The sequence below is a fragment of the Gavialis gangeticus genome, unplaced genomic scaffold (assembly GCF_001723915.1).
Source record: "Gavialis gangeticus isolate Ggan-Ray unplaced genomic scaffold, GavGan_comp1, whole genome shotgun sequence".
Lineage (NCBI taxonomy): Eukaryota > Metazoa > Chordata > Crocodylia > Gavialidae > Gavialis > Gavialis gangeticus.
Window position 1 is genome coordinate 49,788,886 of NW_017729004.1, and position 21,922 is coordinate 49,810,807.

The window sequence follows — 21,922 nt, forward strand, 5'->3', positions numbered from 1 at the left end:
ACAAGAAAACAGAGGTGAAGAATTGGTTAAAGGGGTCTGCTTTCTCCTCTGGCGCAACCACCAGATTGCCCAGAGGATCTTGCAGGGGCCCCATGTTTCCCAGTGCTTTCTTCATCCTCCCTATATATTTGAAAAAGGACTTTTATTATCTTTGATCTTGGACGCTAGTCATAGCTCTATGTCCGCCTTAGCTTTCCTGACAGCCCCCCTACAGGCCCAGGCAGAGGAGATATACTCCTCTTTGAAGACAGCACCCCCCTTCCACTGGGTGTATGCCGCCTTTTTGGCAATCAGGCATTCCCGGACACCCTTGGTGAGCCAGGGGGCTTCTGGGCACTCCTGCCCCCCTTGCTTCTTTTTGGGATAGACACCCCTTGGGCCCTTCATATCGTCTCCTTAAGGAACGACCACTCTTCTTGGGCACTGAGTTCCCCTGCTCTTGAGAACCCCAGTGCCTCTCCCACTAATCTCAGTTCATTGAAGTTGGCCCTCTTGAAGTCTAGGGCTACCACCTTGCTGCAGGCTCTTGACACCCTGCGCTGGATGGTAAATTCCAGCAAGTGATGATCGCTATCACCCAGGTGGTCAAGGACCTGGAGGCCCCTCACCAGGTCGTCGCCTGTGGCCAGGACCAGGTCCAACAGGGCATTTCCTCTGGTGGGACTGTGCACCTCCTGAATTAAGTGGAGGTCCTGTATCTCAGCCAGTAACCTCCTGGAATGGTCTGCCCTGCCTGACTGGTCCTCCCAGCAGATGTCCGGGTAATTTAAATCACCCATGACAACTGCATCCCTTGCCTTAAGTGCCTCTGCAAGCTGGCCCAAAAATTCCTGGTCCAGCTCCTCCCCTTGGTTGCAGGGTCTGTAGTAGACACCCACCGTTAAATCCCTCTCCCCACAGCCCCCTTGTATCTTGACCCAGTGCACTTCAGCTTGCCCCTCCTCTGACCCCATTCTGCTGGCAGAGGATTTGTATCGCTCCTTGACATACAGTGCCACACCCCGACCTTTCCTTCCTTCTCTATCCTGCCTGTAAAGCCTATAACCCCTAATGCTAACTGCCCAGTCGTGGGATGAATCCCACCACGTTTCTGTAAGCCCTATTATGTCTGGGTTTGAACTGGGTATTCCAAGGGTGAGTTCCTCCTGTTTGTTCCCCATACTATGCGCATTGGTATATAAGCATTTAAGGCCTTGCATAGCTGCGTGTGCCACCCCCCGATTTGGGAGACTGTCTCGACCCCTGCTTCTTACCTGGGTACTCCTTGCAATTTGTCACCTGTCTTGCCCGGGTGGTGTCTCCACGTCTTCCTGTGGCGCCCTCCCCCGGCGAGGCTAATTTAAAACTCACCGTACGAGATCAGCCAACCTGGAAGAGAAGACACACTTGCCTTTAGGAGAGAGGTGAAGCTCATCACTTTAAGTGATGCTTATTTTGATTTAAGGTCTAATTTGTGTACGCTAAGTAAAAGTTCATGTCCTAGCAAAGGGACAGCAAAACCTTTTTCTTATTGTGGAATACACTTTTCACTTTTGCATGTAAAGACCTGAGTGCTCAGTGTCCAGTGGCTGCCATTGAATGGGGAAACCAGTGCCACTAGCCAGACTCCCGTCATGGGGTTGATTCTATACTGGCTGCCTTTTGCTACAGATAGGACTTTGGCTAGCAGGTCATGGTTGGAGCATCATGATGCTGTTAAAGACAAACAGTTGGCTTCCTAGGAAATCATCCCCATCAGCACAAAGCATCTGGATATGGAGCTCAGGACATTGTCATTATGGCTCCTTCAGCTGACCAGCATCAGCTCTGTACAGCTGAGGGAGGGGCACAGTTAATTCTAAATCCCTTTACTTCTTCCTAGTTCTGACATTGATTGGGGGCTCATTTAGCCCCACTGCACCTGAGTGTAGAGTAGTTTCAAGCCCACTGTGTGCTGTGCTGACTGCACTAACATCCAAGGAACGGTGACCTTATCTCTGTATGAGTGCAGCACAACAGCAGTCTGTCACTTGCTTTCTCTCTTAGTACTGGGGGATGTGAAGGCAGCTGGCACAGAGCCATTTTGAGCTGGCTCTCTGCCATCCAGGGTTTTTTCCCATGATGGGGGAATCCTCAACTTTCCCAAGTAAGATGACTTTAAATTCCCTCTGAGCCCCCAGAGGCAGGCAAAAAAAAAAATATAACAAGATCCTTCTAGCTTTCTGATGTGGAATTTTTTCTGTGTCTTTACCTTCGGGAGCTCTCCTTTGTCAGCCGTGGTTTATGTTGTGGTTTTCTTTAGTAGACTTTTAGTAGCTAAAGACTTTCACAAATCTATTTAATAATTGGGGTGAATGCCAGGGGTGAAAGTGTGACTGTGAAATAATTCAGTGTTGCTTTCAGACATAGTAGCAATATAAATTTTTCTGGGCAATGCTTAGTTTTTGTTGAGAAGTCATGTGGTTTTTATCATTACTATATGCAGTACAATAGTATTTCAGGTTCAACTGCATATAACTTCTCACTTTTTTTTCCCTGCTTCCAAAATATTGGGCATGTTTTTGAAACCAGATGATTATATAAATTTTACAGAGAAAATATGCTAATAAAAATCCAACAACATTTAGTCTGTGAATATGGGATTTTTCGTAGATTCTATAGATTGAAGATACAATTATTCATATACCACGGTAGCTTGAATTAATTAATGGGTGAATAGTTAAGTAGATGCTGCTGCAGTGCTTGGTCTGAAATTTCAGGCAGTATTTATAATTCCAATCTGCATAGTAGATGCCTAAATACCTTTAAAAATGTCTCCCCTAATCTTTTTGGATGACATCTTTATCCAATAAACTCAATAAAACTGCCTGATTATAATGAGGTCAGGATTTCAGGTGTTAGGATGCAAATTAATATATTAACATGTGTGAATGTCACAGATACTAGGATCATGAATACTATAAAAAGCCTATTAAAAGTAAAACTGGAGTAAGTTTTTTTTTTTAAATAATTAGCAAATAAAAAATTAGAACTATTTTACCTGTGAACGTTATAATAAACTAAGTGGAAGAGGGGTGAGAGATTTTAAACAGCTGTATTGTAAATTCTAAGCCATCCAGTTTACTACCAATTATTTTAAAGCAATTAACTTGTAAAAGGTTGTCACCCTGGAGATAATTCAGCTAGGAGAGTGGAGACTTTCATTTTTGCAATAAATAGATTCATGTATTAAAATGAGTTGTCTTCTAGCTGCTGGCCTCCATATTCAGACGCACCATTAGACAAGGCACTGTTCACATAAGTTTATAATGTATTTGTTGGCAGGTTATTTACAGTGATGATGAGCTGATGTTACTGTAAAAGTTACATCAGTTAGAGTATCAGTGGATGCAGAAAGGAGAAAATCTGACTGCTGAGACCAACAGACTTTATACAGTGGCTAGTTTTTGCCATGATAAAACATAGTAGGATTGGGACATGATTTGAAAACATCTCAATAATCTTTCAGTTAAGAATGTAAATTGCTTTATATTGAACTATTTACAAGCAGTTGGGTGGAATCCCTGAAATGTCTAGAAAGTCTGTTGTTGGTGTATATCTGTAATGGCTGGAAGGCATTGGACTGCAGAGTTAACATGCTGTGGGATTTCATGCACTTTGGCTCCTCAGTGAGTTTTGCTGAGACACTGTATACCAGGGTGCTTAACCCCCAGCCCACAGGCCAGATGCCACCTGCAGACCCATGCCTTCCAGCCTTCAAAGGTACCCACAGGTCTGAAAATTTGGCAGCAGGGAGTAATGGCAGCAATTCCCACTCTCCTCCTACCAAATTTCTGGGACCCAATCTAGGCAAACGGGGGCAGAGTGGAGGCAGGGCAGGGCCACAGTCTGGTTGTATGTGCCCAAGGGGAGGCAGTGCAGAGTCCCAGTCCAGCAACATGGGCCCCAACGAGGCAAGATAGGGCTGAGGGAGACAGCACAGGCCCCTGATCCAACAGCACATGTCCTAGGGAGGTAGTCTGGGGCCTCTATCCAGTGGTGCACATCCCAGGGAGGTGGCGTTGGGCTGAAGGAGGTGACTCAGGGCCCTTATCCAGCAGTGCAGATCCCAGGAAGGTAGTATGTGGCTGGGGGAGGTGTCACAAAGCCCCAGTCTGGTAGTGTGGGATTGAGAGGCAGCACAGGGGCACAGTCTGGTGGGGTGGGGCCTGATCTGGCCCATGGACTGGCCCCATGTTACTCATATGGCCTTCAGTGACAAAGGTCAAGCACCACTGTTGTGTACCAAAGCCTCAGTCTACATAATGTACAGTATACTATAGTTATTACTACTACCATTATTTATATGGCCCAGTGGTACAGCCAAGATTGAAGCACCTTTAGACTAGGCCCTGTGCAAGCACAGGGGAAGACATTTCCTACCCTAAATAGCTTACAGTCCAATTGAATCAGAAAAGCCATATCCAACATACTATATACTACTAGAAACTCTCAGGTTTCCTGAGCATGTGAAGATTCATTTGCAAGTTGTGAAGAAAAAACCAAGGCTTCACAGCTTACACTGTTTCTGTAGTTTCCAAGCTCTTTGACAGTTTGATGTTGACTTTCTTTTCTATCTTAACTGTCAAGACTAAATTAGTCCCTTTAAAGACTAAATACACAGAGGAATACAAGTTTTAAGTAACTGCTTTCAAAGAATCTAGTATTTTATGTGTTGCCATAGAAATGGTAGTTACCAAAACCAGCTTTTTATCATGCATGATGCCTACATAATAGGCACAAATATAATTGCAGAGTAGCAGATGGATCTCAGCTTCTAAAGGAAAAGAAGATCTTCTGCTAATGCTTCATGTGCCTAACTGTGAGGTAGGTTTTGTCTAGCATGATTCCTTCGGAAGAATATAATTTAAAAGCATGGGTCAAAGACACTTGTGTTTGCTTTATTTATTTTTTTTTAATAGAGGCTATGGCTTTCAGTGCTGAGTGCTAGAATTGGGTTTGTTCTTTTTTTAAAGAAACCTTGTGTGCCATCTTTATTGCTTCTGTGGGTACGATAGGCATTTTGAGGCACTGCAAATGAGGCATAGGCATGCATACTCCGATAACATATAGAGAATGAGAGAGAGAGAACAGAGAAGGAAATTGATGCTAACATTTATGCACATGCACTGCTCAAGTGGCCAACATGTACCTAGCAACACAAAACTATAAAAACAAGGAAATAAAATGAAAACTTAAACCAAATAACATAAACAAAATTATATTGATTTCACCAATGCACAGCCCCACATACTGCTGTAATTCTGCCCCCATGAGGAGGTTCCCAGACCTCTACCCAGAGACAGGTGGCAGAGGTAGAGGGGAAGGTAGGCATGAGGGTTCAAGACGAGGAGGGCAGTGGAGCTAAGGATGGCAAGGTTGTGCAGTTTAGGATTACTTTTAGTGGGAAAAGGGTAAGCATGCTAGGACAGCTGCCTGAGTGGTGATTAAGGATCTGGATCAGAAAAGGAGTGAAGCTGCCAGGTAGAGCTAGAAGCTACTAAAGAGGAGTCCTGATATCAAGACAGTCTTCTGTATGTCCTCCCTCCACCCACACTAGACAATGTAGCCACCTTTGTCTGGATCTCTGGTTCTCCTTCTACCCCTTCAACTTTGTATTTCCCTTAATAATATTCACTAATAAAGCTAACTGTGTGTGACTTCTGGTAACGGATCAAGTTACCTAAGTCATGTGTCTATGCTGCCATTTCCAAATCTGTAAAATAGATACAATAACCTCACAGATGTGTTGTGAGACTGAATGAATTAATGGGTGTAAATTGCTTTGAAGCCTTTAGATAGGAGCTGGTAGTTGCATTCTCTTGTTTATTTACTTAAGTGTTATTCTAATATTGTTAATCAAATATGTGTCACATGTCAATAACATATTAAGCAAATGTTAAATGCAGTATCTTTCATGTAAACTCAGCATTCAGAAATTACAGTGCTGGAGGCACAACCAAGCCTTTGCATTTAAAATTAGTTATTGACACATGTATAAAAGCATGGGTGACTGGTGCTGCCTTAGTCATGTACCCCCCCGCGACTGCTGTAGCTGTTTCCGTGAGTGGCCACAGCTGCTTCTGGGAGCAAGCTTCAGACAATTGCTGCAGCCACTCATGGAAGTGGCTGCAGCTATTGCAGGGATTGGCCGGCACTTGCAGGGTGGATGGACACTGGCGCTCCCGCCTGCCCCCCCTGCCCATTGCCTAAGTGGTGAGTCAGGGGGTGCACCGGTGCTCTCAGGGGGTGCACATGCACCCCCGTCCACCTCCCTATGCATTGCCACTGTATAAAATAAATGGTTTTTTGACAAGCCTTACAGTTCTGGCATTTTTAGGGGGTGGGCAGAATGCTTAAGGAACTGAAACAATGGAAATTACTTTTGTATACAATCTGCCCCAACACCTACTCAAATGTTATTAAAATTATTAAATAAAGAAAAATGCTTTTCTAAAACACTTTTTTAAAACATCTGACAGGTAGCTGATGTATGTAAAGGAAAGTCTGAATAAAATTATCATGGAGGTAACAAAGGGAAACAGAAGAGCCCTGTTCAGACTGGAGAATTGAACAATTATGTTTTGTAGAGATGTTTTCTGCCAAAAGATCTCTGTCAAGAAAGCATTTTTTCTGGTGCTCAGTAGTCTGAAGCGCACCAACCTGTTTTGGAGGGTTTGCCAAATAATTATGGCATTTCTACAACAGTAGCATGATTTAACTAAACTAATCCAAATAGCAGAAGGCCGTAAGAGCAGATTCATAGTAGAATAATAAAGAAGACATGATCTCAGAGCATGAACCTTTCTTGTGTGTGTATGTTGCCTAGCATCTTCAAAAACAAAATTGTAATATTAACTTATTAGATTAAATTGGTAAATTACAGGATTGCATTAGTAATGGTAGACTGGTATACTGACAATCATGAAACAAATATTCCAAGTTGCTATTTTGTTGCCTTAAAGATTTTCTAAAAAAACCCCAAAAATCTATTTGGATTAAAATTTCCCACGTTGATGTTGCTTAGAGGTAATCGTGTTAACTGCTTTCGAGGATTCAACTCCACTGGCAGTTTATTCATGTTTTAAAATAACAAGAATAATGTACAACTGGAATAAAACATTTTCTTTAAAAAAAATGCCATGGACTGAATTCTCAGTGAGTGCATCTACACGAGATGCTTTCCTGTGAAGTATCATAGTTTGCTGCACAGCAAGCATGTACAGCTACACTTGCACATGCTTACTGCTCAGTAAACTTCTCTAATCATGAGTAAATTTGTTACCTGCAAATTCAAGAAGCAAATTTATTCACTGGTACTTACTGCACATGTAGACACCTGACCAGGAGCAAATTTGCTCCCAGTCAGCCAGCCACAAGGGGGTGAGAAATTGTTTCCTCCCCTGGGAGCTGCCTGCTGCTGAAGTGGGCTTAGGCAGGAATTATGTCCCCCTGCCTTGGCAGCAGAGAGCTCCAAGCCCCCCAGTCCAAGATCATGATCAAGGAGGGGGGGGGGGAGATCCTTATCTCCCAGTGCCAGCTCTGCCACAGTGGGGCCAGCACTGGAAGATCTTTATCTCCCAGCCTGAGCCCTATGACTGCAGAGTTTAGGCTGAGAGATAAGGATCTTCCAGTGCCAGCCCTGCAAAGGTGGAGCTGGCACTGGGAGCTCCCTGTTGGTAGGGGCTGGGGAGCCTGTTCCCCATTAAGCTCCATAAGCATGGAGCTGAGTGGGGAACAAGCTCCCTAGCCCCCACCCTGAGATTACAGTGTGGAGGCTGGGAACTGTCCCGGTCAGGGATAGATACCAGCCCCACACCCCAATCAGGTGATCAAGGCACAGGGCTTCGAGGTGATCAAGGCACAGGGCTTGGAGAGATCTGCATGGTTGAGCAGGTCCAAGCCCCCTGCCCCATCTACAGGTGGGGCAGTTAGTAGTGAGCCCCCAGCTGCACAGGGAATCCCCACCCAGCTCGGGGCTCACTGCTAGCTGCCCCACCAACTGATTGGGGCAGGGGGTTGTGATCTACCCAACCCTTGCAGCCCTTTCCAAATCTCCTGCTGTGATCAAGGAGCTGGAACTGGGAGCTCTCTGCTGCCAGGGCAGGGGGATATTGTCAGCCCTCTGGGGGCAGGGAGTAATGTCTTAGCCCTGGCCAGGAGAAAAATGTCTCCTGGCCCAGTGCTCCTTGCCACCCCCTGGGCTAGCACCCAGGAGGCACCTAGATCTCCCTCTGCTGGCAGCAGGGCCCCATTGTAGAGCCACAGGAAGTGGGAGCAGTTCTTTAGACTCTTCAAAAGTATGGCTCTCACCAGATGTGTTTATCCATCATATTGGATAAACACATCTGGTGAGAGCCATACTTTTGAAGAGTCTAAAGAAATTAGTTCTAGAAATAACCACATTTGCTATGTTGTGAATATTTGGTATTTAATAGTTTAATAGGCTATACCATTTCTTCTTGCATACGTGCTTCTGTTTAACCTACAAAAAATTTCAGTGATGCAATCCTGTGTGACATAACTTACCAGAGAAGAAATCAACAGTTGAAGGAATACCAATTCTTATTAAGAAATATGCATTTATAATATTAGGCAATTGTAAAAGATCAACTTTATCTTATTTCCAGCACTCTTTCCCATGAGTATAATCTTATTAATAATAAAATGAAAATCACTAGTATAGTGAGTTTAGCTTAATTCAATCTTTGGTTAATTAAATCCACCCTTCTATTTATTCAGTCCCACAGGAAACACATCATTTACCCTGTATGTAGCACAATTTGGTCATTTTACTTTGATTGCTTTCAGCAAGTATAATTAGATAATTCTTTAATTGGGGGGGGAACACATGTTTTATCAATAAAGAGCACTTCTGTTTGAATGTTTCACATAGCAGAGTGCTTCATGGGGGGAGAAATGGTTTTCTTTGAGGAGAGCAGTAAATTAGATTCCAGACAAAAACTGAAAAAAAATATTGACAAAAACATGGCGACACTGAGACCAAATACTTGTGGTGTTTGGACATCTGTTATTATTGACATTGAAGGATACTACATGGCTGCATACAAGCTACAGTGTGCTCTAGCCAGTCACATGCCAAACTGTTTTAGTGGAATGATTATATAATCAAAATAAGAAGGAACTATAGTGAAGATGATATGGGTTATAAATTGGTTAGATTAGGCAGATTAATACAGTGTCACCAGAATTAAAAGTTCTCCCCTAGGGCTGGGTTCTGGTCTTGCATGTCAGCACGTAGGCTTGTTGAAGTAAGAGGGAGTGGAATTTTTCTCCTTTTATTTTTAAGTCACGTGTCTACCTGGGGTAGATGGCCCTTTGGGATAGTTCTGCTTGTATATATATGCATGATCCTTCCTCATGGAAATCAAGGGGTTTGCATTTTACATCAATAAGAACAAGACTGAGCCCTATGCAAGTGTGGGTATGCACTGAAACCAAGAAGATTTTAATATGCTTAGATTTCACTGTGAATGCATTAAAATACAATTTTGGTGTTGGGGTTTTCTTGTTTTGTTTTGTGGTTGTTGTTTTTTGTTTCTTTTAAGTAAATCAATAATGCATGAAACATTTACACAATAGAACCAGCACTAAGACGTGGATCTGGCAAGCACTCACATGAACACTGCTTTTGAAGTCAATGGGACCACTAGCATACTATTGCAAATGAAGGCTTGTCTACATAAGGAAATAGATTGTATGTCCTTGAAAATCAGATTTAATGCAATGTAGAGTCGTGCCTTTTATCTCCCTTGTTCCTGCTGCTCTGTTAAAGTGTTATGCCTGATTTTAACTCATAAGAGACATAATCTTATGCCTGATTTTAACTGTCCCACTGGGGGAGGAGGGGTGGCATTCATTTGATGGTGAATTTTAGGTTTACTATGGGGTTACCCTTGATAGATAATTTATATTGCTTTAATTTTTTATTATTTTTTTACCTTTTTCATTTTAATGACTTTAATTCTTCACTTTCCTTTTAACTGAAGTTTTTAAACCAACTGTCCAGTTTATTTTTTTTAATACCATAGTTTCATAGTTAATAGTTTCATAGTTGGTAGGGTCAGAAGAGACCTGAGCAGATCATCAACTCTGACCCCCTACCGTGGGCAGAAAAGCATGCTGGGGTCAAACGACCCCAGGTAGTTGATTATCTAGCCTCCTTTTGAAGACCCCCAGGGTAGGAGCGAGCACCACTTCCCTTGGAAGTTGGTTCAAGATCCTAGCTGCCCTGACTGTGAAGTAGCGCCTCCTGATGTCTAGCCTAAATCTATTCTCAGTCAACTTATGGCCATTGTTCCTTGTTACTCCCAGTAGTGCTCAGGGGAACAGGGACTCTCCCATTGCCTGCTGGTCCCCCTTGGCCAGTTTATAGACAGCCACTAGATCCCCTCTCAGCCTCCTCTTGTGGAGGCTGAACAGGTTCAGGTCCCATAGCCTCCCCTTGTAGGGCCTGCCTTGCTGCCCCCTGATCATGCGAGTGGCCCTCCTCTGGACCCTCTCAATGCTGGCCACATTCCTCCTGAAGTGCAGCGCCTAGAACTGGACACAGTACTCCAACTGCGGCCTGACCAGTGTTGCATAGAGGGGGAGGATCACCTCCTTGGACCTGCTCGTGGTGCATCTGTGGATGCATGACAAGGTGTGGTTAGCCTTACTGACCACGTCCTCACATTGGCGGCGCATGTTCATCTTGGAATCAGCAATGACTCCAAGTTCCTTTTCTGCCTCTGTGCTGATGAGAAGGGAGTTCCCCAGCCTGTAGGTCTGTTATCACCATCTTTTTGTACTGTTACAAAACCCCACTTATTCCAGAACACACGTACCATTGGTAAGCAAAGAGTTACAAGGAAACTCTTACGTACTCATTTGAGTCAGTATGCTACTCCCTGACTTTAATCCTGGATCAGCATTTTGGCTCCGCTGAGCACTAATAGGGGAAAAAGAGAAATGTACAAGTGATCTATAAGCAAGAATTGTCTCTATATATAGAAGTTTTCCATGAAGCACCAGATGGTCTTTCTAGGTTAACGGCAAAAGTGAATTGGCTTCAACCACGCATTACTGACTGACTTGATACAACTTGTTGTTTCTGCTCCAAAAATGCATTCTGACACCATGAAATGTTTTCCTGACCTATAAGACAAAAGTATTAAACAAAAATTGTCTTCATGCAATAAATTCTCCTCACACATCAAGCGTTAAGCTTCTCTGATGTTCTGTGTAGCTGGTTTGAGATGATCTTTGTTCTGGGATTTTGTGATAGGAGTACATGACAATTAACTAATAACAGTCTATATTGTCATAGCTTTTAGCCATGTAAGATTCCCAACCACCACCTTAATCTTCTGCTTTGTTGCAATTCTGACTGCACATCATACTTATATTCTGTTTTTATATAAATAAATATAAACCAGACACTGTATTGTATGTGTGCATGTATGAATATATATATTTGTGTGTTTGTATACAACATACATATATAGTTGTGTATATAATTCTAATTATTATATATATTCATACACATGTACACACCCCCATGCACAATACAGTCTAATTACTTCCTCTGCAAGCAAGTGGCTAGAAGGGGTAAGCAGTGGGATGTGTCCTTACTCAATAGACCCTCAGGCTTTGCCCTCCCAGCCGAGATCAGGTATCTGAGCACATGAGCTGCTCTGTGAAAAACAGTAACATAACTCCACATCCAAGAAAGTGAGGAGCAGGGTTTTGGTGTTGTGACCAGTAGGCGTTCTGGAGAACAGCCAATTGTTGGCAAAAACAGGTAAGCAAGCTAAGCAAGCAGAGGACAAGCAGAAAGGCCTTCACACTAGTATCTGTCATTCACTTTCTCAGCAAATACACAGCTCCTCTGTGTTGATAACTTACTAACAATCTGAGTCTCTGCCTATTTTACAGGATGACAGCTGAGTTTTTTCCCAGTGATAAGAGTGTAGCCTCTGTTAGCTTCTTGATCTCTTCATTATGCAAGCAAATACTTACTAAGTGAAAGAGCTTTTAAAGATGCATTATAAGGATTATAAGGATTGTTTGTTCAAATGCAGTGTAAAGCAGAGCAAAGTCAGCTGGATACAAGATTCCCTTAGTAAATAATTGCAGTAACAATTCCCATCTAAATGTATTGTCTATAAGTAGCAGTTGGCCAAGCTACAAGGGTGGAGGGGGATGTATGTGTGTTTCTGTATGCACATTTAAGTATCATATTTCTTAAGGGCTAGGGACAGAAGTTGCACACAAGCTGGTTTAAGTGATCAGAAACTGGTTTAAACCTGTAACTGGACAGAAGTTCAGTGCACATAAACCAGTTTCAAAATGACTGAAACTGGTTTAAGATAAACCTGGTTGAATGTAGTATCAGACTTAACAGATCTGGGTCAAACCGGTTTATGAAACTTCTGCCCCAGACCAATTCCTGGTTCAAGTTAAATCACCATCCCCCAGCATACCAGCATGCTTTCCAACCCTGAGCTGAGCTGTGCTGTCTGCTCCAGCAGAGAAGGGTTGGGGATGAAGGGCAGGCAGGGACTGCCCTCCCCAAGCAAACCCTAGCTGGGTTCTGGAGCCGGGGGGGTTAAACAGAGCTGCTTTGCTTTGCTTAACTTAGTGTGACTGTGAACTACAAATCCAGAGGCACCTGGAAGCAGGAAGAAGTGATGAGCAACCCTGCACAGTCCTACTGCTGTGATTCTGGACTGCAAATCCTAGAGACCTCAGGGGCGGCAGAAAGATGATGCAAACACACAGCCCATGCTGGCTGTGTGCCAGAGTCATGCTCTTGCGCCCCCCAGCTTCTGGCCTGGGTCTACAAAAAGGCATGTGGCTACAAAAAGTAAATGTTTGTTCACTTGTTAGTTAGTTTAATCTCTGCAGCTAAGACCAACCTACAAAGATTGAATTGATTCAGCCCCAGCTTTTTGACTGTCTGTACTTGTAAGAAAGCTTGGATTACAGAGAAAATTGACTCACCACCTCCACCTTCACTACCAGTTGATTTCTTTACCCTGATTGCTAACTTAAACCTCTTAGACCTTTAACAAAGTCTTCAGCCTTTTTTCTTTCTTAAAAAAAAGCTGTAAATGGGAGCTTAAGCTGTGAGCAGTGTGATCACAAATGGTCATTTCAGTGACAGCCTAGTGGCCACTGTACCAAACAAGTAGTAGAGCAAAGATGTTCCTTGCAAGATTGTAGGTCATTTTCTCAGCTTTGCATTCAAGACCATTAGTTGTGGGTATATTTCTGTTTAGGGGATGTAACATGGTATAAAATGTGGAGGAAAAATGGCTGCCTTAAGCAATCTGGGTTTGTTTTATTCCTAGGGTCTACATTTAAAAAAAAAAAAAAGAAAATGAAAATGTGCTGTTACTTTGTGCAAGTTACTTAAATCTCTTTTGGCCTCTTATGTTATATCCCCATTTTGTGGGGTGTTCTGGAGATGAAGCCAATGCTATACTGCAGTGACCAGATACAGTGTTGGAGGGTGCCATGTAAAAACCTAGGTAGGTTAATGTGTGCTAAAATGACCCAGTGCATGGAACGACAATTTTTTTGCTGTTGGATACTTACCAAATAGGAAATACATCCTTCTCCCCTCCCCAGATATTAAATGTGATTCCTGGCCACAAGTTTAAATGAGGAGTCATTGATTGTATTTGTCTACATGTAGCAGCTTTCTTTAATACTATAATGCTGTCAGGTGCAACAGACTTCCCAAGCTTTCACAAAATTCAGATGAACTTAGTTGTCGTTCAAAAGAGATGGTTTACCTGAAAAATATGTAGTTAAAAATTGCATTGTCAAAACAGTCTCTTCGAAAGAAGTCTTTCCTATTATACTTGTGTAATTGGAACATGTGAATAATATAACAAATACTGAGGAAGTAGGAAATTATAAAGAATTTAGTGATATTGCATATAACTAATAAAGTATTTCACTGTCAGTTTCAAATTTACAGCATTTTTCTTTTCTCTCCTCCAACTTCTTAGATTCATTAGTGACATCATTCCCTTGTTTGGGGAAAAGATACCGGAAAACCCATTTTATAGTGGGGCAAGTCACAATAGTGATAATATATATCCCTTTACAAAAAGGGCATTTAAAATGGGTCAAGTAAATACAGTTTTTCATCTGCTCCATCATATTAGGAATTAATAGCACATGAAGGTGTTTATCTGCTGAAGCAGATGAGATACTGTGTTCTAGTAATCTTCTGGTGGTAGCTAAAGTGTGTGAAGAACTGCAGCTGATTAGTTTTCTTTGATTTGTTTTCACTTGTGGCACCCACTGGTGGCAGAAGAACAGAACTGCTAGATCAACATATACTTGAAAATGTCTTGTGTAAAATGCCTTGTGTTTAAAGGAGCATTTTAGAAGTGTCCCAAAGATGTAAAAGCATCTTTATTGCCTGCAGAAATTATTTTGAAGGAATCTACTTTTGTATCCAGCACAACATACACTTACCCCCTTTGTTTCTAATTGCCTTGCAGAAGCCTGAAAATATTGCATTGCAATGTTTAAATTTTCAGTCCTTCACAGCACCAATCCAGTTTTCTTTCAGGGAAAGTATGCAGGAGGGCTGTTACCAGAATTTGGAGGTGCTGTCTTGGATCAAAGAGAGGAACAATTCTTTTGGTGGAGGGGAGAGGGAAGGTCTTAATGTTAATGTATAATAAAGTTCAAATAATTTGCCTGTTTCAAAGCTTTTGCATAAGCGTGCATTGCTCTCACTGTGTCTACTGAAAAAAAAACCCAGATTTTTTTAAAGAATAAAATCCTTAAATTTTTCAGGCTGAAAATTTGACTTTGAAATTAACACTTGCTTAAGAATTTATTTTGGATTCTAAATACCAGTTTAAAATATCTGTAACATTTCTCTTGAGAGAGTATGTTTCTTTAAGTAGGCAGGGTGGAGAATCACATTTTACCAAATCAAGCCAAGTCAGTCTCAAGGCCACTGTAACTGCTGGGGCACCTTAGATGCTGCAACAACCCTCCTCTCCCACTTTGCCCTGTGTTTAACTAGCTTTTTGCACTCGGTCAGTTGAAGCCCTATCCAGTCCTTAATATTGGTTCCCCAGCTCTTCTTGGATCTACTTCTTTTTCTCTTTTGCTCCACTGTGCCCTGCATTATGATGTTGGCAAGGGTGTCCAGCCTTCTCATGATGTGTCCAAACCATTGCAGCTTCTTTCATCATACACCTTCCAACAACAGTTTGTAGGTTCCAGTTTCTGGACTGATTTACTGCTTGATATACTCATTGGTTTGGTGATCAGTGTACGAGATACACAGCAGTCTCCTAAAGCAGCACGTTTCAAATGCCTCAATTCAGTTCTCTAACTTCGTATTAAGCGTCCATGCCTCACAGGAAAATAAACCAAATAAACACTATTTAATAAGCTGTCTACTCTGACCAAAAAAAAATTAATATTTGTTTTCAATGACCGGAATCATTTTAGTCTTTAGAGGAGTGTGTTGTATGCTGAACACATGGGTGCATATGTCCATAGCATTTAGAAATCTTTGCTGCCATAGAAGTTTTGAGATCTGCTGTAGTTGTACAATGCGTTTTTGAATGAGAATTCCAAAAGAGATATTAATAATACAAACAATGTATGTAAAGCCCCTTGATATTAGCTTTTGGAATACTCAACCAAAAGGAATCCAAGGTAGTAACCATTGGTATTCACAACCTTTTAGATGCTTTAATTATTTTTCTTCATTTTAAACAGCTGCTTCCTTTTTTTTTTAAAGTATAAAGTTCCTCAAATGACCACGGGGATGACTCCTACTTCGAAAGAAGTGCCAAAAATCCATGTAAGATCTGCAAGTCCCCCTATAACATCATAGGCATTGTGTGATGTGCTAGTTACTGGATGGACTCAGCGATAAATCTTGTCACAATTTATCTTTTGCCTGTATGTAATGATGTGTAGACAGTGTCCTATTCTGAACATTGTGTTTTACAGGGACATGGCTGAAGAGTAGTTTAGGCCTTGTACAACAAGATGGAAATCAGCTGACTTGGACATACATTGCACCACAGTTGGGTTATTGGGTTGCAGCCATGTCTCCTACTATCCCAGGTGAGAGTAATTTAATCTTATTAATGTATTCAGTAACAAATATTAATTTATTTATATTTTTCCAAATTACCTCATCTGAGATGTCACAGCTTAATGAAAAATAGATTATTCAAAAGTAGATTTGCAAAGAAAGTGTTACATTTTTTAGTGGAGGGGACCTTGTACTTGAACACAAATATTCTTGTTTTAAGAATTCAGAACCTTCATACAACTTAAATAAGTAAGTTTTTAGTACAGTATCCCTTGCTGTGATGTCACCCATGTCATCATTATCAACTAAATGTTGCTGGTAAATGAGGGAAATAATAACATTGGTTTAGTTTGAGTTCCAGCAGTTACGCACACATCCAGTTTTCACCTGAAACTAATACAGTCTTAGGTTGAATGCTAATTAATTGATATTTTCATTAGTTTATCAAACGTTTAATTTCTTTGGGCACCTGCTATAATCTCAATGACTTCATTAAACTTACACCAGGCATAGGGTTAGGGTGGAATTTGACCCTAAACAAGTAAAGAACTAGTGTCTGAAACAGCCTAATTCACCATTTAGGCTGAATTGGAAGCCTTTCCAGATTCATCAGTTGACATCCAGGAGGATTTTTAAATAATTTAGAAATCAGTGGGAGCTATCTGTTGCTTGTACTTATACCCTCTTAAACTGTTAACATTGCAGCTGGATTTCAACACCTCTCCCCCCACCACGCTAGTTTAGCTCACTAGCAGAGTTGCCCTGCCATGTATAATCAGAGGCTCTTCTGTTTAAACCAGGTGCAAACCACCTCTTCTGAGATTTCATTTAAGTTTTTGATCAACTTGAAAACAAAGGTAGCCTGACTGAAACTACCTCGCCCTGACTATGCAAATACACTGAGCTCTGTCTGTCAAACAAAGCAACCTGCGCTGCAGGGATTTCTTCTTTGTATGTTTTTCTGTAGTTTCCACAAACCTTCCTGGTGGTTCTCTTTCCTTTTAAGTTTTTGTTCAAGCTTGTGCTACCAAAGTAAAATTGCTGAAACATGCAGCTGTCTCAGTGCTGAACAAGACTCAGTTGCAGGTGTAGATAAAGACAAACTGTATCTTTAATTCAAAGCAATCTGCCAAAAGTAATCGTGCTTTTAAAAAGACCACAACTGTTAACCAGATGTTTCTATGATGCATCTTTAATTTTTAATAGAGTTTCACCACTTGTAATTTTGATCCCTTATTTAACATATTTTGCAACATCAGTTTGCACTTGTCTTTAAAGATTTTTCTTTAGCGTCGAGTTCTGTTTATATTCTGAATTGCCATCCTGTCAGAGCCTCCGTCAAGATTTCTCAAACTTTGGCATGATAGGCACCATGGTTTACTAGAGATTCTAATAACCACCTCCCTTCTTATCCACATAAGTCTGTTGCAACTGTATTGTATACAACTACTAGATATATTTAGTAGTAGTAGTATACAGACCACAGTATAGGATTATCTTTCACATTGTCTAATGCGACAGGCCAGATCCTGTTTTTTACTACACTACCTTGCCTGAAAAGAAAAATTGGGCCTGTATATCATACAGTGGTAAGGATAAAACATGAGTGAATTGGTACATGTGCAAAACCTATGTGCATTTGTGTGTTTATCTCTGTGAGTAAATATTGCACTGACCATTCTAAAAAAAATAACATTATTAAATTAAGGACTTGCCTTTCGAAGATGCTAAAGATGTGCAGCTTCTCTTGACTTAAACTGGAAATTTGAACACCTGTCTTCTCTAAATAAGATGTGTCACATCTACAGCTTATTGCAAGGTGATAAAATTGTGGGTAAAAAGAAATCTGAATAGGCAAACATGGGTCAGCAGCAATTCTGCTCCATGCACACCTGAGAACTTTGCAGTGGCTTCCCAACTGTGGCATGGCAATTGAGCTATAAAGCATGCCCCTTTTGGAACCAGGTAAATTTCCACAGAACAGTCTATTGGCATTATAGCCCTTTCCACAATATTCCCCCCTCTCATACAGCACAAGAGATGAGAGAGCAGCTAAAAAGAGAGTTATTTGTTTATTATCTTGAAAGCAAGGGAGCAGTTGTCTTCATTTGCAGCTCATAATGCCTCACTTTGTTGAAAGGTTGTCACAAGTCTGAATTCTTTTTTTCTGGCCTTCTAGGTCCCATTGTAACACAGGACATTACCAGCTATCACACAGTGTTTCTTTTGGCAATTTTAGGAGGGATGGCTCTCATTCTTCTGGTTTTGTTCTGTCTCCTTTTGTATTATTGCAGGTAATGTTTATTGTTTTGATGATTCATTTCACATTGAAAATGTAAGCATCCCTACTCGCTCAATAATGACATTATTCATTCTCTGTTTCACATTTAAATATATGCAGCACACACATGTGCATGCACACGCACACACGCACCTTGATTTGAACTTCAAAATAAATGACGTGGTAAGACAGTCCCTAGCTGCATACAGCACAAGTTGTTTTCCCGGGTCTATTAAGTGGGGAGTTGTAAATTATACATCCCCATAATTCACACAGTTAAGTTCTCCATACAGAATTAAACCTTGAAACTTTACATTAAAAAGAAGACAGTGCATCTTGAGTCTTAAATCCATTTGTTTCAGTGCTGCATGGATGTTTTCAGTAATTTTTGTTTTAAAATGCTAAACTTTTATTTAATGAACATGCATCGCTGACTTGAAGTTTGTATCTTCCAGGCACTTGCTCCAGTTTAATATTATTCATTCAGGAGGTTTCCCAAATTCTTGTTTACTTTTATTCTTTCTTGAAAGCTAAAGAGTTGAGCTTTCAATTGCTGCTTGAAATGCTTTTATTGTTGCACACTCATTGGTCTTATATGTACATTAGTTATAAACATAGAATTTTTTATGGCTTATTGCAGGAGGAAATGTATAAAACCACGTCAGCACCATAAGAAATTGCAGCTTTCCACAGCACTGGATGGTTCTAAGAAGGATCAATCAACCTCCATGTCTCACATCAACTTAATATTTTCACGACGGGAGTCAGAATTTCCTGGAGGCATGTCTGGTACCAGCAATGGACACACCGAAACATCAGGCACCAAGGAGTTAATAAGTGCTGTCCACATGGAAATGGTGTCTCCTAGTGGAGAAGCAGATATGCATACACCTATGCTCAAACATTCATACAGTACTTCCCAGGAATTCAGTTCCCGAGAAGAACTGCTTTCAGATGAGAAAGACAAAAGCAGAATCTCCTTGGAGAGCCTGAATCCTAGTGGGACTTTAATAAAAGACTATCAGAAATCAGCAGATACTTTTCCTTTAAAAACAAGAAAATCTACAGAAATACCAGAGGGCTATGAGTCTCCTATCAAAGAAGATTTCAGGAGAAGTTACAATGCTATGCTGTCTCAGCCTTTATTTGAAAAGCAAGAGAGAGAGATTCAAGTATCCCTAAACCACATTTCTACAGGAAGTAAATACAATATTCAGGAACAAATATACCCTACACCTTCAGCCCCTGAAAAAGAACTGCTGGACTGCAGACCAACTGAATGTATGATGTCTCGGTCTGTTGATCATCTTGAACGACCTACATCTTTTCCTCGACCGGGTCAGTTGATCTGCTGCAATTCTGTTGATCAAGTCAATGACAGTGTTTACAGAAAAGTGTTGCCTGCATTGGTCATCCCAGGTCATTACATGAAATTACCAGGAGAACACCCTTTCGTTAGTCAACCACTGGTTGTCCCTACTGACCAGCAAATTGATATAGAAAGACTGCAGGCTGAGCTTTCCAACCCTCATGCACAGCTTTTTCCACATCCTCCCCAACAGATACAATCCCAACAGTTATCATCACAAGCAATATCTCAACAACATTTGCAAGATGCAGGTGCAACTGAGTGGAGTCCACAGAATGCTTCCATGTCAGAGTCTATATCCATTCCTGCCTCACTTAATGATGCATCTTTGGCCCAGATGAATAGTGAAGTGCAGCTTCTCACAGAAAAAGCTTTGATGGAACTTGGAGGTGGAAAGCCACTCCCTCATCCTCGAGCATGGTTTGTTTCTCTTGATGGACGTTCAAATGCTCATGTTAGACATTCATACATTGATCTCCAAAGAGCTGGAAGGAATGGAAGTAATGATGCCAGTTTGGATTCTGGTGTTGACATGAATGAACCCAAATCTGCCCGAAAGGGAAGAGTAGATCATTTACCCATTCAGCAGGTTCACCAGCCAGTGCAGGAGCACCAGCAGAGAGAACAGAGAGTGTCAGATAGTACAGCTTACACACAGCTTGTGTATTTGGATGATATGGACCAAAGTGGCAGTGAATGTGGAACAGCAGTTTGCAGCCCTGAGGACAGCACTCTAAGATGCCTATTGGATGGGGCTAGTAAAAGAAGTGTCCAGTTGCCCAGCCTGCAGGAGGAAACAACAAAAAGAACTGTAGAAATGCAACCAGAGCCATTAACTAGCCCTGAACATGGGGCATCTGTCCATGATGACGATGATGATGAGGATGACGACCAAGGAGAAGATAAAAAGAGTCCTTGGCAGAAACGAGAGGAGAGACCACTGATGGCTTTCAATATAAAATGAGCTATTGAAAAAAATCTGCTTTTCAGTGGAGTATAATTGCCAAATATTCTTTCTGTGGAAGTGCTTGATTGTGGAAGAAAAAAGAAAAAAAAACTGTGGTGGGCAGCATTTGACAGAACTTAAAATGCATTACTGTGTAAATGTTAGAGAGTTAAAATCATTATTCTGACTTAATGGATGCCTCCAGTGAGATAGCTGAAAGAAGAGTGTGATTGTTAATCCATTTACTTGATATTAGTCATCAAGGATGTTGAAAATACTGACAAATTGTTTTGGCTGGTTTATGACCTCAGTCTCCTTTCTAGTGGGAGCTCGTGAAACTTTATGTTTTCTTAAGCCAATTTTATCTTGATAATGCTACTGAAGAAATACCTAAAAACAAAAGTGTGACACTTAGTGTCTAAAATTATGCATTATCTCAATGGAAGGCTATGCATTGCTGCTTTTTAGTAATATTTTGCTTATACTATGCTTTTCTTATTTTTACAAGTTGGTTGTAAACATTTTATGTCATTATTATAATCTATTCAGCAATTTGTCTTAATGTAAAACTGCAGGAAACTTGAGTAGCATCCCTTGGTATCAAAGCCTTTTTATAAAACCAAACTGAACTTTGTGTCAACTAGGAGTCCTCCAATTCTGGTCCCATTAACTCAAAGTGCCTTTTTTACAGTAACAATGAAGAGTCCCTTCTTTTGCTAACTCCTTTTAATTGACCCTGTTTGGATTTTATAAATATATGAAATTATACCTTTTCTTTTAAACTGCATGCCAAGTGTCCCATTTGTGCTGAGCATTTCTCATTTCAATACGGTGTATTCAGTAGCTATCATGTGTACTGTGGATTCTCGTTTAGCCAAGGTAGACTTAGAGAACATTTTCATGACCCAAAATAGCCAAGAAAATAGTGTCATTGACTGTATATATGGTTACTATTCTCTAGAATCCTATGAGCTAAGCTTGCTCACGTAATGTGGATGATGGGCTGAGCAAGTGGACTGAATGTGTCTAAAAACATTTTGAAGAAAAAAAATTATGTACTATCCAAAAGTGCCAGAGTTATTCTTCTGTGCTTTCTCCATACAGAGCTGCTTGGTTATCCAAAAATTATAAATAAAAATAAACTTTAAAAAAAAATAGCTTTGTGGGTGGTTTTTTTCCTGCTGTGGAGTGTCTTCACCTTGTGTGTACCTATAAGTT

At 41.1% G+C, this 21,922-nt stretch overlaps 1 protein-coding gene across 3 annotated transcripts in view; it reads left to right on the forward strand.

The window, feature by feature from the left end:
* The window catches only part of FAM171A1 (family with sequence similarity 171 member A1), a 139,405-nt gene extending 117,788 nt beyond the window's left edge, over positions 1–21,617 (forward strand). For all 3 annotated transcript variants that reach the window (XM_019508353.1, XM_019508354.1, XM_019508355.1), the window contains 3 exons: positions 16,021–16,137; positions 18,288–18,402; positions 19,030–21,617. In XM_019508353.1, the coding sequence (XP_019363898.1) occupies positions 16,021–16,137; positions 18,288–18,402; positions 19,030–20,722 (1,925 nt within the window). In that variant the 3' untranslated portion in view covers positions 20,723–21,617. The remainder of the gene's footprint in view (positions 1–16,020; positions 16,138–18,287; positions 18,403–19,029) is intronic.
* Positions 21,618–21,922: the final 305 nt, after the last annotated feature.